Source organism: Lepidochelys kempii, chromosome 24 (genome assembly GCF_965140265.1).
Source record: "Lepidochelys kempii isolate rLepKem1 chromosome 24, rLepKem1.hap2, whole genome shotgun sequence".
In the NCBI taxonomy this organism is placed as follows: Eukaryota; Metazoa; Chordata; order Testudines; family Cheloniidae; genus Lepidochelys; species Lepidochelys kempii.
The window spans coordinates 16117550-16145144 of NC_133279.1; the positions used below are offsets into that span (position 1 = coordinate 16117550).

At 57.8% G+C, this 27595-nt stretch overlaps 2 protein-coding genes across 3 annotated transcripts; both read right to left on the reverse strand.

Annotated features, from left to right (window-relative positions):
• Window positions 1–1103: 1103 nt before the first annotated feature.
• Window positions 1104–5494, reverse strand: LOC140902507 (sialic acid-binding Ig-like lectin 13). Its single transcript, XM_073322654.1, is given in 7 exon segments — window positions 1104–1636; window positions 1766–1831; window positions 2063–2326; window positions 2718–2771; window positions 4154–4474; window positions 4610–5014; window positions 5359–5494. Coding segments are annotated over 7 exon segments (1542 nt in total). The 3' UTR covers window positions 1104–1340.
• A 16209-nt stretch (window positions 5495–21703) lies between these two features.
• On the reverse strand, window positions 21704–27269 carry LOC140902608 (sialic acid-binding Ig-like lectin 13). 2 transcript variants are annotated; one of them, XM_073322864.1, is made up of 8 exons: window positions 27134–27269; window positions 26385–26789; window positions 25929–26249; window positions 24493–24546; window positions 23838–24101; window positions 23541–23606; window positions 23145–23411; window positions 21704–21902 (listed from the first exon to the last, which is right to left on the reverse strand). In XM_073322864.1, coding segments are annotated over exons 1-8 (1515 nt in total). In that variant the 3' UTR covers window positions 21704–21900. The 2 variants fall into 2 exon arrangements, with proteins under 2 accessions (XP_073178965.1, XP_073178964.1); XM_073322863.1 differs by lacking the exon at window positions 21704–21902 and having other exon boundaries at window positions 22562–23411.
• Between the last annotated feature and the right edge of the window lie 326 nt (window positions 27270–27595).

The window sequence follows — 27595 nt, forward strand, 5'->3', positions numbered from 1 at the left end:
GATTCCCGGGCCCCCGGCCTGTCCTTTCTTCTCCTTCCACGACAGCAGCAGGGTGTCCTGGGAGAGAGATTCTGGGATATGTATGTGGGTGGAGGTGTGGATAGATAGATAGATGGGGTGTATGGGGATAGATAGATAGATCGATAGAGGGGTGAATGGGGATAGATAGATAGATCGATAGATAGAGGGGGTGGATGGGGATGGATGGATAGATAGATAGAGGGGTGGATGGGGATGGATAGATAGATAGATAGATAGATAGATAGATAGATAGATAGATAGATAGATAGATAGATAGATGGGTGTATGGGGATGAATAGACACAGAGGTTGGTGGGTTGGTACATAGTTGGGTAGGTGGATAGATAGACGGTAGGTAGGTGGGTAGATGGGTGGGTGGGTAGGTTGGTGGGTGGGTCAGTGGCTGAGTTACCGTCCGTAATAGAGCAGGGTGAGGTAATAGGCCAGGAAGAATCCAGTCGCCATGAAGACGAGTTTGCAGCTGATTTCAATAAATGCCCGAGTGAGGCCACCTGTGGGAGCTGGAACAAGCCGAGAGTCTGGGATAGATGCCTGCAACCCCTGCCCCAAGCCAGCCAGGCCCAGCCCTGGGACCAGGTCGGAGCCAGTGGCCCCTAGAGAGGAAATTCCCCATTCCCTGAGCCAGCCAACCCCACCTTGGGGTCAGGTCGGAGCCAGCACCCCCTAGAGGGGAAATTCCCCAGCCCCTGAGCCAGCCAACCCCGCCCTGGGGTCAGATAGGAGCTGGCATCTCCTTGATGGGAAAGGTCCCGTGGCCCAATCCCCGCCCCACACCAAGCCAGCCAATCCCCCGCCGGGGTCAGATCAGAGCCAGCGCCCCATAGAGGGGAAGGGCTCCCACCTGTTTCTAGTGGGCTCAGCAGGACAGTGTAGATCCCATGGGGGTTGGAGCCGAGGCAGAAGAGAAACTTAGTGGCAGGGAGTCCCATGGGTTAACACTTCTAACACCCAGAAGAAGGGAGTCCCATAGATTAAACTGTAAATATCCAGTGGGAGGGAGTCCCACAGGTTCTTCTGCCCTTGTTTGTCAATTTTGGCTTGCCCCAAGGTGCTGATCCGGCCCCATCCTTGGCCCGCTGCGCTTCACACCAACCCACCTGTTTCTCCACCCTTAGCCTGGGTGCTCACGGCCCTTTTATGCAGCCTCAGCTGCCCCTCTTGGGGCTACCCCGAAGCAGCTAATTAACTATGGCACGGAGGTGGGGGGGTTGGCTGATTTAAAAGGGCCAGGCACCCTGCGACACCAGCTAGAACTCAGTGGCGAGGAGTCCCACGGATTAACACTGCTACTCTCCAGTGTCAGCGTCCCAGGGCTGATCCCCACTCACACTCGACGAGCAGCTGGAATGTCCCCTGGGCAGAGCTCTCCCCGTTCCGGGCCCAGCACCCGTACAGCCCCCCGTCCTCCGCCGTCACGTTGGGCAGTTCCAGCTGCAGCTGATTCTCCCCCGTGGGGCGGGCGCCCTCGACGGCTCGGCCCCCCCTCACCCAGCCCAGCACAGCCGGGGGGTTGCTGGCGACGGAGCAGAGGAACCGCAGGGAGTCGCCCTCCCGGGCTGTGAGTTGTGAGCCGTTCCCCACCGGGGTGCCGGGATCTGGGAACGGGAATAACACAGAGCCACTCGCACCCTGAGCCAGCCAGGCCCTGCCTGGGGGCCGGATTGGGGCCAGCGCCCCCTAGAGGGGGAAGGCCGCATGCCCCTTGCCCTGCCCCCTAGCGATACCTTGGAACAGCTGGGGGTCGCTCCTGTTGGCTCTGGAGACGGTGATTTGCAGAGTCCCCACTGGAGCTGAAATACCCACGGCAACATATTAGATTGGAGAGCGCCCCCCACGGACCCCCTGCTCCGCTGCCCAGCACCCCCCACTGACCCCCTGCCCCCCTGCAGCCCCGCGCCCCCCATGGATCCCCCGCCCACCCCCTGTACCACAGCCCCCCCTCCTGACCACCCCCACCCCCTGCAGCCCAGCACCCCCCACTGGGGCCCCTCTGTCTCGCCCAGCACCCCCAAATGCCTTACACCGCACGTGCACACACAGGGCCCGGCTGGCCGACCCAAAGGGATTCTTCGCCCAGCACCGATACTCCCCAGCGTCCCCTCTGCTGAGATTCAGCAGCTCCAGGCGCCCGGCCCCTCCCTGGCCGGGGCTCAGGGACTCGTTCCCCTTGGCCCAGCTCAGGGTGGCCTCGGGTCTGCCCCCAGCCTCACAGCCCAGGCTCAGGGAGTCGCCCTCCTGGGTCTCCAGAGACACGACGTCGCCCTCAGCTCCCCAGGCATCTGGCACTGGAAGAGAGGAGCAGGCGGGTTTGGTCCCCCCAGAGATTCCCCACCAAGGAGCCAAGATGCGGAGTCACTACTGGGGTGGGGTGGGGGGCTGGTTATGCAGGGACCCCTCACCCGGCGCTGAGACCTGGCCCCTCTGGGGTGGGCGCACAATCTCGGTGCCTTGCCATGGCAGCAGGTCTCCGTCGCAGCGATCGGTCCCTAACCCATCTCCTGCCCGCTGCCCAGCGCCCCCTTAACGCCACCCTGGGCTCTAGAGAGAGGGAACCAGGCTTGCTCCCCCCACCACTGCTCCCCACAGCCCCGCGGTTCCTCGGGCTCTCCGGACCGCGGGCAGAGCGTGACTCGGAGGCGATCGCTGATCCCCGGGGCTTGCAGCGCAGCCTCTCACCGGGACGTCCGTTCCTGGTCAGGGTCCAGGTGATGTTGGGAGGGCTGGGCAAGTCTGTAACACAAACCAGAGAGGGAGGATCAGGGGGGCTGGATATCACCGAGGGGGCGGGGGCGCTAGTGATCACTGAGCTTAGACAGGGACACTTGTGTGACAAAGTGGGACTGTTCTTAATGTTTCCCCTGAATAGTGTGGGGGTGCCTCAGTTTCCCCTAGGCAGTTCTTAAGTATCTAGGGGGTGGGGTAAGGGTGTATGATCGTTGCAGAGCCCTAGAGGGCAGGTGTGTACAGGGGTCTGGACACAGAGAATGGCCGACACCCTGTTTCCTGGCAACTGATGGCCTGGGCCCTTCCCCCGTGCAAGGTGAGAGCTAAAGGGTTGGAGACCCCCCTTGTGGGTCCTTTGCCTTCTCCGCTCGGTTCGTCTCTCCCCAGCCTTCTCCTTTGGCCCCCGGCCAGGCCTGGGTATTTTGAAAGCAACATCCGGAGGAGCCGGATGCTGGTGCCCTCTGGCCAGGCCTGGCAGGGTCCGTCCATGCTGCCCTCAAAGCCCCGCGGCGCCGAGGCCCAGAGCCTGGGTCCGTTGGGTCGGGCTCGCGGGGCTCGGGCTGCGGGTCTGTGATTGCAGCACGGACGTTTCCTCCGAGGCCTGTGTAGACGTTCGGGGTCGGGCTGGGGCCTGGGCTCAGACACGGGGCAGGGCGGGGGGCGAGTTTCCTTCTAAATCTCCCTCCGGCTGATGGGAACAAGGGCCGTCCTTACAGTGAAGCCCGATTTGGTCCTTCACCTCCCAAAGGCGGCTGCTGATTTGCCCTCTGGCCTGGATCTGCAGCGCGGGGGTCACGGGCCAGTTAATGGGGGTTTGCCCTCGGGTAGGGCGGGCCGAGGTCTCTGGGCACGGACCCTGGAGTGTGTTTTGTGCCAGACAGCGACTGGGTCCCGTTAACACTCTGCCCCACAGAGAGCATCCACCGATCCCGGCAGAAAGGGGACGGGGTGGAGGAGAGGCGGTGGGACAGCGCGGGAGGATCTCGGGGGGAGTTGGGGTGTCTGGTGTGAGGGGGGGAATCCCAGCAAGGGGGGACTGGAATAGTGGGTGGATCCCAGCACAGGAGGATTCTGGGGGCAGGGCAGGTCGGGGGTAGAGAGGATCCCAGAGGAGAAGGGCCTGAGGACGGGGCATGTGGATGGGAGGAGGAAGCCATAGCCAACGTGGCAGGAAGGAGTGAAAATCCCAAGAGAGAAGGGGCTGCATGGTGTGGGGGAGAAGGGGTCTGGAGTAGAATTGGCTGAAGGTGCAGGGTGGGGGGTGGGGATCTCAGCACAGGGCTGAGTTAGGGGAGGGGCTGGAGGGCAGGGCTGGGGAGCCCAGGGGGGTGTGGATCCCAGCAGGGGGGGCTGGGGCCCGGCATGGAGGGGCTGGGGGGGTCACTCACAGCCGACGTGTAGCCGGACGGTTCTGCGGGTGGAAGGTCCCCGTGGTGGGCGGTAGGTAATTCTGCAGACGAGCACTTTGCCGTGGTCCCCCGGGGCGGGTGTGAAGTGCAGCGCGGAGCTGCGGGCCCAGGTGTCGTTCGCCAGCAGGGCTGAGACGTCCCGGGCTGTGTCGCTGAACGGCCCCGTCCAGGTGATTCGGGGAGGGGGCCCGGAGCAGCGCCCGGGGGCCGTGCAGGTCACAGTCACCGGCTCCCCGGCCAGCAGCGTCCCTGGCAGCCCCCGCGCCGGCGAGATCTGGATCTCTGGCTCTTCCGTCAGCCCTGAGACACGGGGAGAGGGGAGAGAATCACTGGGGGACACGGGGCCTTTCCCCCCAGGGGCTCTGGCCCCGATCCGGCCCCAGGCCAGGGACTGGCTCAGGGGGGCTGAGGAGCGGTGACTGCGGCTGCTCTTACCTGGAACAGAGATCGCGAGCGTAGGGTGAGCGCGATACAGATTGGGGCGGTAACTATATTTAAAGTTTCCTTTCTCAACCCTAAGGAAATATCTCCCTGCATCCGTCCGTCGGGCGTCGCTGATTTGCAGGGAGCAGTCGCCACGTGCCAGATCCCCCGCCAGCCGGAACCGGCCCTGGGTCTCTTGAGACACGCTCTCGCTGAGGTTAGTGCTGGCCACGGGCGGATCCTGGCCCGCAGTTGCGGGCTCCTTGTACCAGTGTCCTTAGAGCCAGTCCTGGGGATTGTCGGTGTCGTACCAGGCTGGGTACGCGAAGGTGCAGGGGACGAGAACGCAGAGACCCGTCTGCACCGACACCGACTGCGGCAGCCCCAGGGAATAACCAGACTCCAGGGACAGGGACCCTGCAGGGGACGGAGAGGGATCGAAGTGGGAGCCACAGAGAGCAGAGACCAACCCTGAGCTCCCCCGACACCTCTGCCGGTGCCCTCACTCCCGACCTGCAGCCCCCTGTGAGCCCAGCCCTGGGTCCTCAACCAAACCTCACTCCATTTAGTTTCCATCCCTCCCTAAGTCGAGCCCCCTGACCGCTCCCTGTTGCTCGGTGCCCCCTCGCACCGCACGAGGGCATCGGGCTCCCCTCCCCCTCTGGCCAGTCTCCCTTCCGTGGCCTGGGACAGACCTGGCCCTGCGTAGCGCGGGTTCTGCCCTTCCCCCTGCACTGGGGCTGCAGGGGCTGCTTACTTACCCCTCCAGAGCAGGGCGAGGATCAGGACTCTCAGCGTGGCCATATGGAGGGCAGGACTCCCTTCTCTCCAGGGGGGGCCCTGAGCTGGGAGCTCCCATTCTCCGGCATCCTGCTGTGGAAGCAGGGCTCTGCCCATGGCTGGGGCGTCCAGCTGGGACAGACCTAGAGACAGACCGGGAGGGTGGGGTGTGTGAGAGCAGAAGCTGTTTACAGGGGGAAAGATCTGCCTTGGGGACCATCAGTGCTGCTGGGCTCTGCAGGGGGCTGATCTGGGGCTACTGACAGCACAGTGACCCCTCCAAATCCCCAAATCAGGAGACGGTCCCGAGAGATCGTGGGCTAAAAAAATCCTTCAATTAGTGAAAAAGCTGAGATTTTCTCCAAGAATCACGAGATCAGCCAGAAAATCCCGAGCTGGTGAGAGAAGATGGTGGGAAGGCAGCGCTGCTCAGAGCCTGCTCTGCTTCCATCTTCCCACAAACACCAAGATGTGAGCGGGCGGCCAGCAAAGTTACCACGGATGACAAAGGGGAAGGGCGTCAGTTCGGGAGAAGGAAAGAACCCGTCAGAGATGTTCTGACCAATATGAATGAATTCAAATCAGTGGGGCAGCACGCTTTTCAACCTAGAATGCTGAAGGAATTAATTGAAGAAAACTTGGAGCCACTGGCAATAATATTTGCAAACTGATGGATGCTAGGAGAGGTCGCAGAAGACGGGAGAAGGGCTAACGGAGTGGCCATCTTTAAAAGGGGGAAAAGGAGCAGCTGGGCAACTGCGGACCAGTCAGCCTGACCCCGACACCTGGAATGCTACTAGAGCAATGTATAAAACCTTCAATACGGGAGGACGAAGGGGTGATCACCAGCCTGGATTTACCAAGAACAAATCCTGCCAAACCAGCTTGATTTCCTTCTTTGACAAGCTAATTGGTTAATGGCAGGGGAAAACGGTGGACATCACATACCTGGACTTCAGCAAGGCTTTTGACATTGTCCCACAGGACATTCTCATAAGTAAGCTGGAGAAGACTTCTGAAGGAACTCAAAAGTGAAACTGCAGAACTACTAATGATGGTATGTAACCTAGCATTTCAATCAGCTTCTGTACCAGATGACGAGAGGATAGCGAATGTGACACCAATTTTTTTAAAAAAGCTCCAGAGGTGATCCCAGCAATTAGAAGCCGCTAAGCCTAACTTCAGTGCCAGGCAAACTTTTTGAAACTATAGCAAAGAACAGAATGATCAGACGCCTAGATGAACATCATTTGTTGGGGAAGACTCAACACGGTTTTTCTAAAGATTCTCACCAATCTACTCAAATTTTGTGAGGGAGTCAACAAGCATGTGGACAAGGGTGACCCAGTTGATGTACTTAGATTTTCAGAAAGCCTTTGACAAGTTCGCTCCCAAAAGGCTCTTAAGCAAAGTAAGCTGTCATGGGATACGTGGGAAGGTCCTCCCCTGGATCAGTAACTGGTTAAAAGATAGGAAACAAAGGATAGGAATAAATGGTCAATTTTCACAGTGGAGAGAGGTAAATAGCGGTGTCCCCCAGAGGTCTGTATTGGGACCAGTGCTTTCAACATACTCATTAACGATCTGGAAAAAGGGGTAAACAGTGAGGTGGCAAAATTTGCAGATGATACAAAACTACTCAAGAGAGTTAAGTTTAAAGCTGAGTGCGATGAGCTACAAAGGGATCTCACAAAACTGGATGACTGGGTAACAAAATGGCAGATGAAATTCCGTGTTAGTAAATGCAAAGTCATGCACATTGGAAAGCATAATCCCCCCTATACATATACAATGATGGGGGGCTAAATTAGCTGTTACCGCTCAAGGGAGAGATCTTGGAGTCACTGCGGGTAGTTCTCTGAAATCATCCACTCAATGTGCGGCGGCCGTCAAAAAAGTGAACAGAATGTTGGGAATCATGAAGAAAGGGGCAGAGAATAAGACAGAAAATATCACATTGCCTCTATCGAAATCCATGGGGCGCCCACAGCTTGAACGCTGCGTGCAGTTCTGGTGGTCCCATCTCAAATTGGAATTGGAAAAAGTTCAGAAAAGGGCAACGAAAATGAAGCAGGGTATGGAACAGCTGCCATATGAGGAGAGATTAATAAGAGTGGGACTCTAAAGCTTGGAAAAGAGACGACTAAGGGGGGATGTGATCGAGGTCTGTAAAATCATGACAGGTGTGGAGAAAGTAAATCAGGAAGTGTTCTTTATTCCTTCCCATAACACAAGAACTAGAAGTCCCCAAATGGAATTAATAGGCATCAGGTTTAAAACAAACAAACACACAGTCTTCACACTACACACAGTCAACCTGTGGAACTCCTTGCGAGAGGATGTTGTGAAGGCCAAAACTATAACATTGTTCAAATAAGAACTGAATAAATTAATGGAGGATAGGTTGTTACCTAGCAGCTCTGTGTTCTTGGGGAAGCATGGCGCTGTACCCAGTCTGTCTGTCTCACGAAGACCGTGTCCCACCCCCCCCCCCCCAACCTCTGCTTGAACCAAATCTACACCAGAAGAATGACTTATGAAAACCAATGAAAAGGCCGTGGGAGACACACCTAAATCCCTGGGATAAGGATGACAGAATTAAGGCAACTCCCCTAGCCTCATTTGCATCGAAGATGGGACAAGGAGGCGTCTCCATTAGCAGACAGAATGGAGAACAGAGATTCCAAGGCAAGAACCGCAGGGAACTCTGGGGCCAGAAAAGCAGGGAAGCACTGCATGATGGGGGATCTCTGCTCCAGATGTTAATGAACCCACGCCTGCACACCCCCAGCTCATTAGTTATCAGACCAATTTGAGTAATAAATCCTTTATTGGGATCCAAAATAATGAAGCCGCCTGACTGCATTGTGAGCTCCCTCCAAGGAACACCGCCCATAGCCAGGAATGATCAGCTCCCATGGTCTAGCCTGATCAAAACAGCTTTGGTATTCTCCCTTGTTTACACATCAACAAATCTAGAGTTCTCCCTTGAACCATTGTTGTTTCTCTGGAAAATCCCCGACCCATGCTCAAGTAAGTGTTCTGATGCCTGGATCCAAAATCTGCATCACTTCCATTGGGACTTCATCTTCTCCTGACTGATCGTGCTGGGGGCTCTGCCTGTCTCCAGCACGCCGGACCCTCAGCTACCACCAACACCTGGGTCCCCCGATCGATTCCAGCTTCACGGAGTGGTGAGAACCCAGCTCTCGCTCTCTGTCTCTCGAGGTGTAGCCTTCTGACCCTGACTTGTGTGATCAGTTAGAGTGTTATAAACCTGAGTTTAATAATCAAATTTGAGTTGGATTTAATAGTATCACTGTTTTGTTTGTTTGGCTTCCCTGTGGTTATGACCTGGCAATAGAATCATAGAATCATAGAATATCAGGGTTGGAAGGGACCTCAGGAGATCATCTTGTCCAACCCCCTGCTCAAAGCAGGACCAATCCCCAACTAAATCATCCCAGCCAGGGCTTTGTCAAGCCTGACCTTAAAAATATCTAAGGAAGGAGATTCCACCCCCTCCCTAGGTAACGCATTCCAGTGTTTCACCACCCACCTAGTGAAAAAGTTTTTCCTAATATCCAACCTAAACCTCCCCCACTGCAACTTGAGACCATTACTCCTCATTCTGTCACCAGCTACCACTGAGAACAGTCGAGATCCATCCTCTTTGGAACCCCCTTTCAGTAGTTGAAAGCAGCTATCAAATCCCCCCTCATTCTTCTCTTCTGCACACTAAACAATCCCTGTTCCCTCAGCCTCTCCTCATAAGGCATGTGTCACAGTCCCCTAATCATTTTTGTTGCCCTCCGCTGGACTCTTTCCAATTTTTCCACCTCCTTCTTGTAGTGTGGGGCCCAAAACTGGACACAGGACTCCAGAGGAGGCCTCACCAAAGTCGAATAGAGGGGAACAATCACGACCCTCGATCTGCTGGCAATGCCCCTACCTATACTTCCCAAAATGCCATTGGCCTTCTTGGCAACAAGGGCACACTGCTGACTCATATCCAGCTTCTCGTCCACTGTCACCCTAGGTCCCTTTCTGCAGAACTGCTGCCTAGCCATTCGGTCCCTAGTCTGTAGCGGTGCATTGGGTTCTTCCATCCTAAGTGCAGGACCCTGCATTTCTCCTTGTTGAACCTCATCAGATTTATTTTGGCACAATCCTCTAATTTGTCTAGGGCCCTCTGTATCCTATCCCTACCCTCCAGCGTATCAACCTCTCCTCCCGGTTTAGTGTCATCTGCAAACTTGCTGAGGGTGTAGTCCACACCATCTTCCAGATCATTTATGAAGATATTGAACAAAACCGGCCAGAGGACCGACCCTTGGGGTACTCCACTTGATACCGGCTGCCAACTAGACAGGGAGCAATTGATCACTACCCGTTGAGCCCGACAATCTAGCCAACTTTCTATCCACCTTATAGTCCATTCATCCAGCCCGTACTTGTTTAACTTGCTGGCAAGAATACTGTGGGAGACACTGTCAAAAGCTTTGCTAAAGTCAAGGAACAACACTTCCACTGCTTTCCCCTCATCCACAGAACCAGTAATCTCATCATAGAAGGCAATTAGATTAGTCAGGCATGACTTGCCCTTGCTGAATCCATGCTGGCTGTTTCTGATCACTTTCCTCTCCTCTAAGTGCTTCAGAATTGATTCCTTGAGGACCTGCTCCATGATTTTTCCAGGGACTGAGGTGAGGCTGACTGGCCTGTAGTTCCCAGGATCCTCCTTCTTCCCTTTTTTAAAGATGGGCACTACATTAGCCTTTTTCCAGTCGTCCGGGACGTCCCCCGATCGCCATGAGTTTTCAAAGATAATGCTCAAAGGCAGTGAGGTGTTCTTAAGGTTTCCTCTGAATAGTGTGGGGATGCCTCAGTTTTCCCTATGCAGTTCTTAAGTATCTAGGGGGTGCGGTAAGGGTGTATGATCCTTGCAGAGCCCTAGAGGGCAGGTGTGTGCAGGGGTCTGGACACAGAGAATGGCCGACACCCTGTTTCCTGGCAATTGATGGCCTGGGCCTTCCCGCCCCTGCAAGGTGAGAGCTAAAGGGTTGGAGAACAAAGGAATCAGGTGCCCTCCTGGCCCGGGAAAGGGACAAAGCCCAGAGGAGATGGGGCTGGAGGGAGTTTCAGTTTGGGGCTGGCTGGGACATGGAGTGAAGTGCAGACATGGTTGTCTGGCTCACTGCCCCCCAAAATGGACCCACCTGAGGGGTCCTGTTCTCTGCACGTGCAAGCTCTGGGTTAGACCATGTTCCTGTCGTCTAATAAACCTTCTGTTTTACTGGCTGGCTGAGAGTCACGTCTGACTGAGGATTGAGGAGCAGGACCCTCTGGCTTCCGCAGGAGCCCCGCCTGAGCGGACTCGCTGTGGGAAGGGCACGGAGGGGCAGGGGATGCTGAATGCTCCGAGGTCAGACCCAGGAAGGTGGAGCCGGGGGAGCTGTGTGTCCTGAAGACAGGCTGCTCACAGAAAGGAGACTTCCCCAGAGTCCTGCCTGGCTTGATGGGGAGCAGCTCCAGAGCATCGCCCAGGGACTCCATGACAGCAGCGCCCTAAAATCCTGTGGGGTTTGCTCATCAAGCGGGTTACGACCAGAACAATTGTAACGTTGAAGTGGGGATAGAGACGTGCTGAACCAGGGACATAGGAGGGTGGGAGCTTAGAATAGCTGGTCGACCCAGCCTACTGGGGCCAGGGACATCTAAGGGGTTAGGTTGGGAGTGCTGATTAACCCGGTCCTCTCAGACACGCTCTGTTAATTTGTGTGTGTTTGTCTGATTCTGGGGCTGGAAGAGCCCAGCCCTGGGGAACCGAGGTCCTGCAGGATAGCGCCATTGGGAGGGCTGAGCAGCAGGGAGAAGTTGAGCTCCCTGTGAGAACACAAGTGACACAAGCGGTATCTTGATAGAAATACAGAACACCTCCCCCGCCCAGAAGGGTAACCCTAATAAATGAGCGTACCCCAAAGTAACGGGCAAAGCTGGTGAGAAAGTCAATCAATGGCTATTAGCCAGGATGGGCAGGCATGGTGTCCTTAGCCTCTGTTTCCCAGAAGCTGGGAATGGGAGACAGGGGATGGATCACTTGATGATTACTGCTCCGATCATTCCTTCTGGGGGCACCTGAAGTTGGCCAATGTCGGAAGATGGGATATTGGGCTAGACGGACCTTTGTTCTGACCCAGTCTGGCCGTTCTTGTGGAGAAGTGTGGGCTGGGTGGAACTACCATTAAGTGGATACATAACTGGTTAAACAACGGCAAATAAGGAGTAACTATTAATGGAAGATATTGGATTCTAGAGAAGTCTCAACGGAAGTCCCACAGGGGATCTGTTCTGGGTCCTGTGTTGTTTAACATCTTTCTCAATGACCTGGATGTAGGACTAAGGAGCAGACTGATCACATCTGCAGATGACACAAAGCTGGGGGGAGTTGCCAACTGGATAAATTGCAGGACTGGGCTGTAGACGACACAATGAAATTCATGAAGGACAAATGGAAGGTGCTCCACGTAGGGAAGAAAACCCAACTGCACAAATACAGGATGGGGAAGAACTGGCCGGGCAGCAGCACTGCTGAGAAGGAGCTGGGTGTTGGGGTGGATCACAACCTTGACAGGAATCAGCAATGCGATGCTGCTGCAAAGAAAATCAAATGCAATTTCCGGTTGCATTACCAGAGGCAGAGCATGCAAGTGTCAGGGAGTGTGGGGGAGTCCAGGCCCTGCACCCCTCTTCCTGGGATTCACTGAGACTCTCAGCCGGCCAGTAAAACAGAAGGTTTATTGTATTTATTATTATCAGGAACACAGTCCAAAACAGAGCTTGTGGGTACACCCAGGACCCCTCAGTCAAGTCCTTCTGGGGGAGCAGGGAGCTTAGACCCCAGCCCTGGGGTTCCCTGCGTTCCTCCACCCAGCCCCAAACTGAAACTAAACCCCCCCAGCAGGTTCCCTGCTGCAGCCTCCCTCCACATTCCCGGGCAGAGGTGTCACCTCCCCTTCCCCCTCCTGGCTCAGGTGACAGGCTCTCAGGTCTCCCCTCCCCAGGGCACATTCCCAGGTCAACACTCCCCCCTCCCTGCTGCGTCCCATCCTCACAGCAAGTCCCAGGAGGTGCCAGTCCCACTCTACTCGGCGCTGGCTAGGCCTCAGCTGGAGGACCGTGTCCAGTTTCGGTCACCAATGTGTAGAAAGGATGCAGAGAAACTGGAAAGGATCCGGAGGCGAGGGAGAAAGATGATCAAAGGGATGGAACGGAAGCCCTAGGGGCACAGCCTGAAGGAACTGGGCACGGTTAGTTTGGAAAAGAGATTGGGGGCGGGGGACATGATCAGGGTTTCAAATACTGGAAAGGCTCCCAGAAAGAAGCTGGAGAAAAGTTGTTCTCTCTCCCCACAGAGGGCAGGACAAGGGGCAATGGTTCAAACCACAGCAGAATTGATTGAGATTAAATCTCAGGGCAATCTCCCCAGCTGTGAGAGCAGTCAGACAATGGACCAGATGTCCAGGGAGGTCTTGGAAGCTCCTTCACTGGAGGGTTTTGAGAGGAGGCTGGAGAGCATCTGTCTGGGATGGGTTAGACCCAACAAATCCTGCATCTTGGCAGGGGTTGGACTAGGTAACCCCTGCGGTCCCTTCTCACCCTGTGGGTCTGTGATTCTAGGATTCACTGAAACATCCAGAGATTTAATGTGAACTTCATGACAACCCCTTGTCCCCGAAATTCGCTAATCAATCCCATGGTTTGCTTTAAAAATCTTGAGACTGGTTAAAAATTGTGAGATTTGCTCTAAGAATCCTGAGACTGGCTTTTAAAATCTACAGATTTGTGCTTTGACTCCACACATCCTGTTGTTTGTGGCCCGTTGGCTTATCCCCAGCTGGGACTCTCCTCCCCCGATGAAAATGGTACTGGCCACTCCCTCCTCCCCATTCTTCTGAGAATGGTAGGGGCCACTCCTCCCCCCCTCCCCCCCGCCCGAGGACAGGCTCTTGTGAGACTAGTAAAGGCCACTCCCTCCTCCCCGCTGCTCACATGTTGTCATAAATATAAAGGGAAGGGTAACAACTTTTATGTATGCAGGGACATAAAATCCCTCCTGGCCAGAGGTACAGAATCACTTTACCTGTAAAGGGTTAAGAAGCTCAAATAACCTGGTTGGTATCTCACCAAAAGGACCAATAAGGAAAGAAGATACTTTCAAATCTGGGGGTGGGGGGAGAGGTTTTGTTTGTGCTCTCTTTGGGTGTTCCCTCTCTGGACAGAGAGAGAGACCTAGTAGGTAAAACATCTCCTGAAAAGATACCTGAAATGACACATCTAAAATTACAGAAAGTGTAAGTAAAGGCAAGGAAATGTGTTAGATTATCTTTTGTTTTAGCTTGTGAATTTTCCCTATGCTAAGAGGGAGTTTTATTCCTGTTTTTTGTAACTTTGAAGCTGAGCCTAGAGGGGAATCCTCTGTGTTTTAAATCTTTTTATTACTCTGGAAAGTTACCTTCCATCCTGACTTTGCAGGTGTGATTCTTTTACTTTTTCTTTAAATAAAGTTCTTCTTTAAGAACCTGTTTGATTTTCAGTGTCCTAAGGACAAAGGGTCTGGTCGGTATTCTCATTATTCTCAAGCCTCCCCAGGAAAGGGGGTGAAGGGGCTTGGGGGAATATTTTGGGGAACAAGGGACTCCAAGTGACTCTTTTCCTGAATTTTTGTCTCAATCACTTGGTGGTGGCTGCAGTACCATCCAAGGACAAGGAAGGATTTGTGCCTTGGGGAAGTTTTTAACCTAAGCTGGTAAGAATAAGCTTAGGGGGTCTTTCATGCAGGTCCCCACATCTGTACCCCAGAGTTCGGAGTGGGGAGGGAACCCTGACACACGTAAAAATGGTATTGGCCACTCACACCTTCCCCCCCTTCTCACCTGTTAATAGGGTTTGGGCCACTCCCTCCTACCTCTTCCTCACCCATGAGAATGGTATGGGCCACTCACTCCTCTCCCCTCCCCCCTATGAAAATATTGTGGACTACTGACTCCTCACCCCTCCTTTCCATTTAAAATGGTATGAGCCTCTCTCCTCCTCCCCCTTCCCTTTCTGTGCAAATGGTATGGGGCAATGGCTCCTTGCACCCCCAAGAAAATGGTACAGGCCGCTCCCCCTCTTTCCCTCCCCTACCTAAAAACTCCTCTCAGCTCCTGAAGGGGGAGCTGCCTCCCTCCTGCAGCACCCCTGATTGGCTGCCCTTCTCCAGGAGGCGGGATAAGTGGGCAGGACAGGAGGAGCATGGACCAGCCCTGAGAGGTCCAGCCCCCATCCCCATCCCTGGGGGGCTGCCCTGACCCCGTGCAGTGTCTGGGAGCCCCAAGGGGTCTGTGCCCCGCCCAGCTCCATGCGGGGCAATATGGGGAGCACAGCTGGGGGTTGGGAGAGAAGTTTGCACGTATGTGCTCCCCCTGGGGTATCTATAACTGCCTCCTCTGCAATGCCTGGCCTCCCTGCCCCCAAAACCCACCCCCATGGGGAAGGGGAAACCCCCGGCAGTTCCATTTCCCACCATCCCTCTGCTGCCCTCAGGTGCTCTCGGGAAGGAGGCGGAGAGATGAGAGCTGGGGAACCCCGGGCTGTACGTGGCCCCCTGAGCCGACGCCTCCAGTGTTGTCCCCAGGGTGGGGGAGCCCTGGGGCAGGACCCTGCTCGGGCTTGAGGGGCAGTGGCAGAGCTGTGGGGGCAGGGAGCCCAGGGCTGGGATAAGAAGGGGCTGCGGGTCGGGATTGAGGGGCACCCCAGTCTCCACAGACCATCCAGCTCCTTCCCGCACCCTAGTTCCACTCACCCCTAGACCTGCAGAGGGGGGCCCAGGCCTGGCTCTCCCACCCTGCAGCCCGGGTTCCTCACGCTTTGTGACTTGGAACCCGGGGAAGCGGCATGCATAGGAATGTGAAAGCAGAAGTCGGTGCGGACAGGGATGAAGGGGAGATGATGTCTCAGAAACCCCAGCATCAGCATCCTGCCGACTTCCTCTCCCTCTGTCTGGGGCTGCCTGTGGCTTCCTTGCAACAGAGGCAGGCTGCATCTTGCTTGTGGGGCTTGAAATAGAACCCAGGAGTCCGGGTCTCTGAGCCCTGCTAATCCCCACTCTCCTCCCAGAGCTGGGACACAACCCAGGAGTCGTGACTCCCTGCCTCCGCCCCCCACTCTAACCCACTGGACCCAGCTCCCCTCCCAGAGCCAGGGACAGAACCCGGGAGTCGTGGTTCTGAGACCCTCTACATCCCACTCTCCTCCCAGAGCCGTGGATGGAACCCAGGAGTCCTGGCTCCCATTACCCCCCGGCTCTGACCACTAGACCCCACTCCCCACCCAGAGCCTGGAGAGAACCCAGGAGACCTGGCTCCCAGCCACCCTGCTCTGACCACTAGACCTCACTCCCCTCCCAGAGCAGGGGGTAGAACCCAGGAGTCCTGACTACCTGCCCCCCGTCCCCACCCTATCCCTTTCTGACTGCGTTTTCCAGTCACACAATAATATTTGAACGCTAGCAGCTCACACCGCTCATCGTCTTGAACACGCTGCAGACACTAATCACTCACCCCGAGCTGAGATGTGTCCGCGTCTGGGGTGGGGCAGCTGGGGAAGAGCCGCACAGCGACACTGTCCAGGGGTTGCTCACCTGGAGCTGAGATGCGTCCGCCTCTGGGGTGGGGCGTCTGGGAACAGCGCACTGGAACAGCAGATGCCCAGTTAGGACGGCTAGCCAATCCTGACTCCAATGGGAAGAGCCGGGTGCGTGCAGAGACCTGCCTGGCAGGGAGCGGGTGCGAGTGTCAGGGCGAGGGCTGGGGCGAGAGGTGAGATTTCAAGACAGGAAGGGGAAGTCAGTGTGTGAACCTGGCCCTCGCATGTCTTGCACAAGCTGGTTCCAGTGGCCGGAGATCTCGGGGCCATCGACAGAAGAGGGAGATTGTCTCAGATACAGGCCAGCTCCTCCTGGCAGCCGGCTTCCGGCCCCACCGTGGGGGGATTGGCTCGGGGTGGGAGGAATGGGGCATGGGGCCTTTCCCCTCTCGGGAGTGCTGGATGTGATCTGCTGCAGGGTGGGGAACTGGCTGGCTCTGGGGGGTGGGAATGGGACCCGGGGTCCTTCCCCTCTAGTGTCTCTCAGCAGGGGAGAAGCCAGCAGATCGGAGCTGGTCCATTGAGCGCAGATGTTTGTTTTCTGTCTCTCAGGTCCTCAAACGCCTGTTTGAGGTCACTGAGTCTGGGGACTCCCTTGTGATGGGACCCGGGTCAACGGCTGGATCAGGAGAGGCAGCTGGATTCCACGGCCCGCCACAGACTCCGTCCTTCGACTTAAGAGGTGAGATGCAGCTGAATCTGGCCTGGGTCCTGGGGGCTGTTTACACAGGGACCTCTCCCCAGCGCTGAGATGTGGCTGCCTCTGGGGTGGGGCTCGGGGGCTGTTTATACAAGGACTCCTTGCCCAGTGTTGAGATACACAAGGGTTTGGGGGAAACCTATAACTAAAAGAAACACAGCACCCCCTAGGGGCATTGGGACCAGCCCCAATGGCCAGGCCCTTGCGAGTCTCCCACCCCAGCCAGACCTTGGCCTGCTCTGCCCCAGGCCAGCGGTACCTCAGCTCTGCCCCCCTGCGTGTGGGCACCAGCGGCTGTGCTGGGAAGCTGGTCGCTGAGCGGATCTTGCATAACAGGAAGTTTCCAGTTGGTGAGTTTGCTCCACCTCCGGCCGGCCGGCCCCAGTTCGGGGCTGAGTGAGAGCCACTGAGAGCAGGTGAGAGGGTCCCATTGAACAGTGGGGCGCAGCTGCTTGGACATAGGTCCCCAGCCAGTGGGGGAAGGAGAGAGCCCGGGGCAGATTCCTGCTGGGACTGTGGCTGCCAGGTCTAGTGGGTTAGAAGTCGCTGCGCTGGATCCATGCGGATCAGGGCAGACCCCTGGTCGCTGGGGTGAGCTCCGGGGCAGGAACCCCGGGGTCTGGGCCGGCCCCGAGTTTGGTGTGTTACATTCTGCCTGTGGTTAATCCCCGTTTGGTTTCTGACTCTTTTTAATGAGCTGCCCGGGAGGTTTCCCTCCGTTGCTGTTTAATAGATGCCCCTGTCACGGAGTCCCTGGGCGATGCTCTGGAACTGCTCCCTACGAAGCCGGTCAGGACTCTGGGGATTTCGCCTTTCTGGGAGCAGCCTGTGTGCAGGACACACAGCTCACCCAGCTTCCACCTTCCTGGGTCTGACCTCGGAGCATTCAGCCTCCTCTGCCCCTCTGTGCGCTTCCCAAAGCGAGTCCACCCAGGCGGGCTCCTGGGGAAGCCAGAGGGTCCTGCACCCCAACTTCGCAGTCAACGTGACTCTCAGTCAGACAGTAAAACAGAGGTTTATTAAACGACAGGAACATGGTCTAAAAGAGAGCTTGCAGGTGCAGAGAACGGGACCTCTCGGCTGGGTCCATTTTGGGGGGCAGTGAGTCAGACATCCACGTCTGCCCTTCACTCCCTGGATTGGTTCCCTGGATTCAAATTCAAACCCTCGGCAGTTATCGGAGCATGGCCTGGATCCTGTCCCAAAGAGACACAGTCACCCCACAACAGGGTCTCGCAGCTGGTGTCCTGGAGAACCCTAACGACCAGCCAGCCCCACCCCTCCTGTGTCTGCACAGGGATCTGGGCCATAGGCAGGGCGAGGGGCTTCGTCCCTGGGACCCTCACCCAGCTCACACAGCCCCTCAGCCTCTGTGGGTGCACCACCAAGGGCCTGACAACAGTTCTCTCTGTCCCAGGATCTCGCCACCCCAGGAATGTCTCCCCATTGACCATCACCTTCCGCTCCCACTGGGGGTCCGAGGGGCCTGTGTGACGAAGTGGGACTCTTCTTAATGGTTCCTCTGAATAGTGTGGGGGTGCCTCAGTTTCCCCTAGGCAGTTCTTAAGTATCTAGGGGGTGGGGTAAGGGTGTATGATCATTGCAGAGCCCTAGAGGGCCGGTGTGTGCAGGAGTCTGGACACAGAGAATGGCCGACACCCTGTTTCCTGGCCACTGATGGCCTGGGCCCTTCCCCCCTGCCAGGTGAGAGCTAAAGGGTTGGAGAACAAAGGAATCAGGTGACCACCTGGCCCAGGAAAGGAACAAAGCCCAGAGGAGGAGGGGCTGGAGGGAGTTTCAGTTTGGGGCTGGCTGGGACATGGAGTGAAGTGCAGATGTGATTGTCTGGCTCACTGCCCCCCAAAATGGACCCAGCGGAGGGGTCCCGTTCTCTGCACCTACAAGCTCTGTTTTAGACCATGTTCCTGTCGTCTAATAAACCTTCTGTGTTACTGGCTGGCTGAGAGTCACGTCTGACTGCGGAGTTGTGGGGCAGGACCCTCTGGCTTCCCCAGGAGCCCTGCCTGAGCGGACTCGCTGGGGGGAAGCGCACAGAGGGGCAGAGGAGGCTGAATGCTCCGAGGTCAGACCCAGGAAGGTGGAAGCTGTGTGAGCTGTGTGTCCTGAAGACAGGCTGCTCCCAGAAAGGCGACTACCCCAGAATCCTGCCTGGCTTCATGGGGAGCAGTTCCAGAGCATCGCCCAGGGACTCCGTGACAGCCTGGCCCCAGGAAACTCCACACAGACAGATAGGTTGGGGTCAGGAGTGGGAGCCTGTCCACCTCCCCACCCATCTGGCTGACAGAGTCTATGGCCTTGGGACCCAGCAAGGGAGCTAGACACCGGAGCTCTTCCGCAGGGTCCCCCTGGTTCAAATCGCCAGCCTGCTCAAAGGCAGAGAGGTGGCATCCACATCCCCCCCCCTCCTTAACCGGGGCAGCAATTTAGTTTCGAGGTTCCCTGCGGAACTGGCCCCCCGGGGTCTATCCCCACTCGCCCCTGGGAGGTCCCCTAGGCCTCTCCGCTCCCCCATCGCCAGTTCATGCTGCTGCTGCAGCTCTTTCTCGGGCTCTCGCCGTCTCTCACAGTCCTCTTGCTCTCTCGGACTCAGCTTCAATCCCGTCTGTCTCTGATTCCCCGATGGGGAACCCGATCGTGAAGACCCTCGTCTGGTAGGGGACAGGAGTCTTGGGGGTGCCTGGCTCCCACTCCAGCTGCTCCCAGATCCTGCTGTAGCCTCATTTGGGGTCAGGAATCTGTTCCTTAGAGCGGTCATCCTCCTCCAGCTGCACGATGAACTGTGCCTTGGTGAACTTCCCAATGCGCAACCCTCTCTTTCTGCACAGGGTTACAATGTCCTTCTTCAGGAGACGGTGACAGGCCATCACTCCGCTCTTCCCAAGCTGTTGTGGACTCACAGGCCTGTGTGCTCTCAGCTCCCCACGGTTTCCAGGAAGAACCCCTAGTGTGCCAGCCCTTCTCGAGGTCACCCCCTCTTTGCCAGGGTTGAGCTGCAGACTCCTCCGCTCCTGGGACCGCTCGCTGCAATCCCCAGGGGACCCTGTTACTGCAAAAGTCCTTCTCTCTCCCAGGGCCAAGCCGCAGGCTCCTCCACCCCTGAGACTGCTCATCGCAGTCCCCAGGGGCACCCCATTACTGCACATTTCTTCTCGCTGGTCACAAACTCCCAGGGTTTAACTGCCCCCCGAAACCGCTCCTCTCTCAGCCTTCAGCACGCCTGGTCCTCGTCAGTTCCCCTTCGTTTTACTGCTCCCCAGTCACTTACTGCAGGAAGCGCCATCCGTGGGGTGCAGTACATCCCACCGCTCCCACCAGTTGTCACGGAGTCCCTGGGCGATGCTCTGGAACTTGTCCCTACGAAGCCGGTTAGGACTCTGGGGAAGTCACCTTTCTGTGAGCAGCCTGTCTGCAGGACACACAGCTCACCCAGCTTCCACCTTCCTGGGTCTGATCTCGGAGCATTCAGCATCCTCTGCCCCTCCGGGCGCTTCCCACAGCGAGTCCGCCCAGGCGGGGTCCTGGGGAAGCCAGAGGGTCCTGCACCCCAACTTCGCAGTCAGACGTGACTCTCAGCCAGACAGTAAAACAGAGGTTTATTAAACGACAGGAACATGGTCTAAAACAGAGTTTGCAGGTGCAGAGAACGGGACCCCTCAGCTGTGTCCATTTTGGGGGGCAGTGAGTCAGACAACCATGTCTGCCCTTTACTCCATGTCTCCAGCCAGCCCCAAACTGAAACTCCCTCCAGCCCCTCCTCCTCTGGGCTTTGTCCCTTTCCCGGGCCAGGAGGTCACCTGATTCCTTTGTTCTCCAACCCTTCAGCTCTCACCTTGCAGGGGGGATGGGCCCAGACCATCAGTTGCCAGGAAACAGGGTGTCGGCCATTCTCTGTGTCCAGACCCCTGCACACCTGCCCTGTAGGGCTCTGCAATGATCATACACCCTTACCCCACCCCCTAGATACTTAAGAACTGCATAGGGGAAACTGAGGCACCCCCACAATATTCGGAGGAAACATTAAGAACAGTCCCACTTCGTCACAGCCCCACCTGGAGGTGGCTGCATCTCAGCGCCAGCCGGGATCCTTATATAAACAGCCCCCATTCCCCACCCCAGAGGTGGTCACATCTCAGCGCTGGGCAAGGGCTCTTTGTGCATTGTATTGAGCTCAGTATTTGACACGTGTGTGTTTCCTGGGTCTTGGGAATTACCAGATTCAGATGCAGGAAAAAAATGAAATTCTCTGGGACACCTTGGACCCACCAGGTCGAGATAGAAACCTGACATGGCTGATAACGCTGGGATCATGGTGACTGCGTCTGTCGGTATGGGAGGGCAAGGGTTAATCATCTATCTATCTATCTATCTATCTATCTATCTAATAATTCAAATGTCTGTTTTTTTCTGTGTCCTGAAGATATTTTAAAGCCGAGGAGGTGTGGGGGCGGGGGGGGAGGGGGAGGCAGGAGAGATTGAAACATTTGGGATATTTTTGTGAAAAATTCCTAGCTAGTGAATGTTTCCCAGGGATCATTAGTTTTAAGTGGCCCAGATCCCTGTGAAACCTTTCTAAAAACCAAAAAATCCCGTGATTAGTTTTTGGGGCAGGGAACCTTCGCACAAAACTTTTATTTTGAAAAGCACCTGTGACGAAGTGGGGGATTTTGTTAGAGTTTTGCATGAATACTGTGTCTGCCTCAGTTTCCCTGTGTGCTGTGTGCGGAACGAGGTGGTGGGAGAGGGGGATAGTGGGTGCAGAGGGCCAGGTGTGATGTCACCTGGCAGCCGGGACCCTGGACAATGGCCGGGATATTATGGACATTAGCAACCAGTGGCCCAGAGGCCGAGCCCATCTTGGGAGCCAGACGGTTCTGGCCAGTGGGAGGACAATGGAGGGAAGAGAGGGGGCCCAGGTGACCTGTTCTATGTCTGCTTCTACCCCTGGGCTCAGCTGAGGTCTCGTTCTCCTTTTCCTCAATCCTGTGAGATTCCAATTCCTTGTCGGCTCTTCGGTGGCTGAGGAACGGCCCGATCTAGACACCGGACTCGGGCACCATGGATTCCCGGGCCCCCGGCCTGTCCTTTCTTCTCCTTCCACGACAGCAGCAGGGTGTCCTGGGAGAGAGATTCTGGGATATGTATGTGGGTGGAGGTGTGGATAGATAGATAGATGGGGTGTATGGGGATAGATAGATAGATCGATAGAGGGGTGAATGGGGATAGATAGATAGATCGATAGATAGAGGGGGTGGATGGGGATGGATGGATAGATAGATAGAGGGGTGGATGGGGATGGATAGATAGATAGATAGATAGATAGATAGATAGATAGATAGATAGATAGATAGATAGATAGATGGGTGTATGGGGATGAATAGACACAGAGGTTGGTGGGTTGGTACATAGTTGGGTAGGTGGATAGATAGACGGTAGGTAGGTGGGTAGATGGGTGGGTGGGTAGGTTGGTGGGTGGGTCAGTGGCTGAGTTACCGTCCGTAATAGAGCAGGGTGAGGTAATAGGCCAGGAAGAATCCAGTCGCCATGAAGACGAGTTTGCAGCTGATTTCAATAAATGCCCGAGTGAGGCCACCTGTGGGAGCTGGAACAAGCCGAGAGTCTGGGATAGATGCCTGCAACCCCTGCCCCAAGCCAGCCAGGCCCAGCCCTGGGACCAGGTCGGAGCCAGTGGCCCCTAGAGAGGAAATTCCCCAGCCCCTGAGCCAGCCAACCCCGCCCTGGGGTCAGATAGGAGCTGGCATCTCCTTGATGGGAAAGGTCCCGTGGCCCAATCCCCGCCCCACACCAAGCCAGCCAATCCCCCGCCGGGGTCAGATCAGAGCCAGCGCCCCATAGAGGGGAAGGGCTCCCACCTGTTTCTAGTGGGCTCAGCAGGACAGTGTAGATCCCATGGGGGTTGGAGCCGAGGCAGAAGAGAAACTTAGTGGCAGGGAGTCCCATGGGTTAACACTTCTAACACCCAGAAGAAGGAGGTCCCATAGATTAAACTGTTAATATCCAGTGGGAGGGAGTCCCACAGGTTCTTCTGCCCTTGTTTGTCAATTTTGGCTTGCCCCAAGGTGCTGATCCGGCCCCATCCTTGGCCCGCTGCGCTTCACACCAACCCACCTGTTTCTCCACCCTTAGCCTGGGTGCTCACGGCCCTTTTATGCAGCCTCAGCTGCCCCTCTTGGGGCTACCCCGAAGCAGCTAATTAACTATGGCACGGAGGTGGGGGGGTTGGCTGATTTAAAAGGGCCAGGCACCCTGCGACACCAGCTAGAACTCAGTGGCGAGGAGTCCCACGGATTAACACTGCTACTCTCCAGTGTCAGCGTCCCAGGGCTGATCCCCACTCACACTCGACGAGCAGCTGGAATGTCCCCTGGGCAGAGCTCTCCCCGTTCCGGGCCCAGCACCCGTACAGCCCCCCGTCCTCCGCCGTCACGTTGGGCAGTTCCAGCTGCAGCTGATTCTCCCCCGTGGGGCGGGCGCCCTCGACGGCTCGGCCCCCCCTCACCCAGCCCAGCACAGCCGGGGGGTTGCTGGCGACGGAGCAGAGGAACCGCAGGGAGTCGCCCTCCCGGGCTGTGAGTTGTGAGCCGTTCCCCACCGGGGTGCCGGGATCTGGGAACAGGAATAACACAGAGCCACTCGCACCCTGAGCCAGCCAGGCCCTGCCTGGGGGCCGGATTGGGGCCAGCGCCCCCTAGAGGGGGAAGGCCGCATGCCCCTTGCCCTGCCCCCTAGCGATACCTTGGAACAGCTGGGGGTCGCTCCTGTTGGCTCTGGAGACGGTGATTTGCAGAGTCCCCACTGGAGCTGAAATACCCACGGCAACATATTAGATTGGAGAGCGCCCCCCACGGACCCCCTGCTCCGCTGCCCAGCACCCCCCACTGACCCCCTGCCCCCCTGCAGCCCCGCGCCCCCCATGGATCCCCCGCCCACCCCCTGTACCACAGCCCCCCCTCCTGACCACCCCCACCCCCTGCAGCCCAGCACCCCCCACTGGGGCCCCTCTGTCTCGCCCAGCACCCCCAAATGCCTTACACCGCACGTGCACACACAGGGCCCGGCTGGCCGACCCAAAGGGATTCTTCGCCCAGCACCGATACTCCCCAGCGTCCCCTCTGCTGAGATTCAGCAGCTCCAGGCGCCCGGCCCCTCCCTGGCCGGGGCTCAGGGACTCGTTCCCCTTGGCCCAGCTCAGGGTGGCCTCGGGTCTGCCCCCAGCCTCACAGCCCAGGCTCAGGGAGTCGCCCTCCTGGGTCTCCAGAGACACGACGTCGCCCTCAGCTCCCCAGGCATCTGGCACTGGAAGAGAGGAGCAGGCGGGTTTGGTCCCCCCAGAGATTCCCCACCAAGGAGCCAAGATGCGGAGTCACTACTGGGGTGGGGTGGGGGGCTGGTTATGCAGGGACCCCTCACCCGGCGCTGAGACCTGGCCCCTCTGGGGTGGGCGCACAATCTCGGTGCCTTGCCATGGCAGCAGGTCTCCGTCGCAGCGATCGGTCCCTAACCCATCTCCTGCCCGCTGCCCAGCGCCCCCTTAACGCCACCCTGGGCTCTAGAGAGAGGGAACCAGGCTTGCTCCCCCCACCACTGCTCCCCACAGCCCCGCGGTTCCTCGGGCTCTCCGGACCGCGGGCAGAGCGTGACTCGGAGGCGATCGCTGATCCCCGGGGCTTGCAGCGCAGCCTCTCACCGGGACGTCCGTTCCTGGTCAGGGTCCAGGTGATGTTGGGAGGGCTGGGCAAGTCTGTAACACAAACCAGAGAGGGAGGATCAGGGGGGCTGGATATCACCGAGGGGGCGGGGGCGCTAGTGATCACTGAGCTTAGACAGGGACACTTGTGTGACAAAGTGGGACTGTTCTTAATGTTTCCCCTGAATAGTGTGGGGGTGCCTCAGTTTCCCCTAGGCAGTTCTTAAGTATCTAGGGGGTGGGGTAAGGGTGTATGATCGTTGCAGAGCCCTAGAGGGCAGGTGTGTACAGGGGTCTGGACACAGAGAATGGCCGACACCCTGTTTCCTGGCAACTGATGGCCTGGGCCCTTCCCCCGTGCAAGGTGAGAGCTAAAGGGTTGGAGACCCCCCTTGTGGGTCCTTTGCCTTCTCCGCTCGGTTCGTCTCTCCCCAGCCTTCTCCTTTGGCCCCCGGCCAGGCCTGGGTATTTTGAAAGCAACATCCGGAGGAGCCGGATGCTGGTGCCCTCTGGCCAGGCCTGGCAGGGTCCGTCCATGCTGCCCTCAAAGCCCCGCGGCGCCGAGGCCCAGAGCCTGGGTCCGTTGGGTCGGGCTCGCGGGGCTCGGGCTGCGGGTCTGTGATTGCAGCACGGACGTTTCCTCCGAGGCCTGTGTAGACGTTCGGGGTCGGGCTGGGGCCTGGGCTCAGACACGGGGCAGGGCGGGGGGCGAGTTTCCTTCTAAATCTCCCTCCGGCTGATGGGAACAAGGGCCGTCCTTACAGTGAAGCCCGATTTGGTCCTTCACCTCCCAAAGGCGGCTGCTGATTTGCCCTCTGGCCTGGATCTGCAGCGCGGGGGTCACGGGCCAGTTAATGGGGGTTTGCCCTCGGGTAGGGCGGGCCGAGGTCTCTGGGCACGGACCCTGGAGTGTGTTTTGTGCCAGACAGCGACTGGGTCCCGTTAACACTCTGCCCCACAGAGAGCATCCACCGATCCCGGCAGAAAGGGGACGGGGTGGAGGAGAGGCGGTGGGACAGCGCGGGAGGATCTCGGGGGGAGTTGGGGTGTCTGGTGTGAGGGGGGGAATCCCAGCAAGGGGGGACTGGAATAGTGGGTGGATCCCAGCACAGGAGGATTCTGGGGGCAGGGCAGGTCGGGGGTAGAGAGGATCCCAGAGGAGAAGGGCCTGAGGACGGGGCATGTGGATGGGAGGAGGAAGCCATAGCCAACGTGGCAGGAAGGAGTGAAAATCCCAAGAGAGAAGGGGCTGCATGGTGTGGGGGAGAAGGGGTCTGGAGTAGAATTGGCTGAAGGTGCAGGGTGGGGGGTGGGGATCTCAGCACAGGGCTGAGTTAGGGGAGGGGCTGGAGGGCAGGGCTGGGGAGCCCAGGGGGGTGTGGATCCCAGCAGGGGGGGCTGGGGCCCGGCATGGAGGGGCTGGGGGGGTCACTCACAGCCGACGTGTAGCCGGACGGTTCTGCGGGTGGAAGGTCCCCGTGGTGGGCGGTAGGTAATTCTGCAGACGAGCACTTTGCCGTGGTCCCCCGGGGCGGGTGTGAAGTGCAGCGCGGAGCTGCGGGCCCAGGTGTCGTTCGCCAGCAGGGCTGAGACGTCCCGGGCTGTGTCGCTGAACGGCCCCGTCCAGGTGATTCGGGGAGGGGGCCCGGAGCAGCGCCCGGGGGCCGTGCAGGTCACAGTCACCGGCTCCCCGGCCAGCAGCGTCCCTGGCAGCCCCCGCGCCGGCGAGATCTGGATCTCTGGCTCTTCCGTCAGCCCTGAGACACGGGGAGAGGGGAGAGAATCACTGGGGGACACGGGGCCTTTCCCCCCAGGGGCTCTGGCCCCGATCCGGCCCCAGGCCAGGGACTGGCTCAGGGGGGCTGAGGAGCGGTGACTGCGGCTGCTCTTACCTGGAACAGAGATCGCGAGCGTAGGGTGAGCGCGATACAGATTGGGGCGGTAACTATATTTAAAGTTTCCTTTCTCAACCCTAAGGAAATATCTCCCTGCATCCGTCCGTCGGGCGTCGCTGATTTGCAGGGAGCAGTCGCCACGTGCCAGATCCCCCGCCAGCCGGAACCGGCCCTGGGTCTCTTGAGACACGCTCTCGCTGAGGTTAGTGCTGGCCACGGGCGGATCCTGGCCCGCAGTTGCGGGCTCCTTGTACCAGTGTCCGTAGAGCCAGTCCTGGGGATTGTCGGTGTCGTACCAGGCTGGGTACGCGAAGGTGCAGGGGACGAGAACGCAGAGACCCGTCTGCACCGACACCGACTGCGGCAGCCCCAGGGAATAACCAGACTCCAGGGACAGGGACCCTGCAGGGGACGGAGAGGGATCGAAGTGGGAGCCACAGAGAGCAGAGACCAACCCTGAGCTCCCCCGACACCTCTGCCGGTGCCCTCACTCCCGACCTGCAGCCCCCTGCGAGCCCAGCCCTGGGTCCTCAACCAAACCTCACTCCATTTAGTTTCCATCCCTCCCTAAGTCGAGCCCCCTGACCGCTCCCTGTTGCTCGGTGCCCCCTCGCACCGCACGAGGGCATCGGGCTCCCCTCCCCCTCTGGCCAGTCTCCCTTCCGTGGCCTGGGACAGACCTGGCCCTGCGTAGCGCGGGTTCTGCCCTTCCCCCTGCACTGGGGCTGCAGGGGCTGCTTACTTACCCCTCCAGAGCAGGGCGAGGATCAGGACTCTCAGCGTGGCCATATGGAGGGCAGGACTCCCTTCTCTCCAGGGGGGGCCCTGAGCTGGGAGCTCCCATTCTCCGGCATCCTGCTGTGGAAGCAGGGCTCTGCCCATGGCTGGGGCGTCCAGCTGGGACAGACCTAGAGACAGACCGGGAGGGTGGGGTGTGTGAGAGCAGAAGCTGTTTACAGGGGGAAAGATCTGCCTTGGGGACCATCAGTGCTGCTGGGCTCTGCAGGGGGCTGATCTGGGGCTACTGACAGCACAGTGACCCCTCCAAATCCCCAAATCAGGAGACGGTCCCGAGAGATCGTGGGCTAAAAAAATCCTTCAATTAGTGAAAAAGCTGAGATTTTCTCCAAGAATCACGAGATCAGCCAGAAAATCCCGAGCTGGTGAGAGAAGATGGTGGGAAGGCAGCGCTGCTCAGAGCCTGCTCT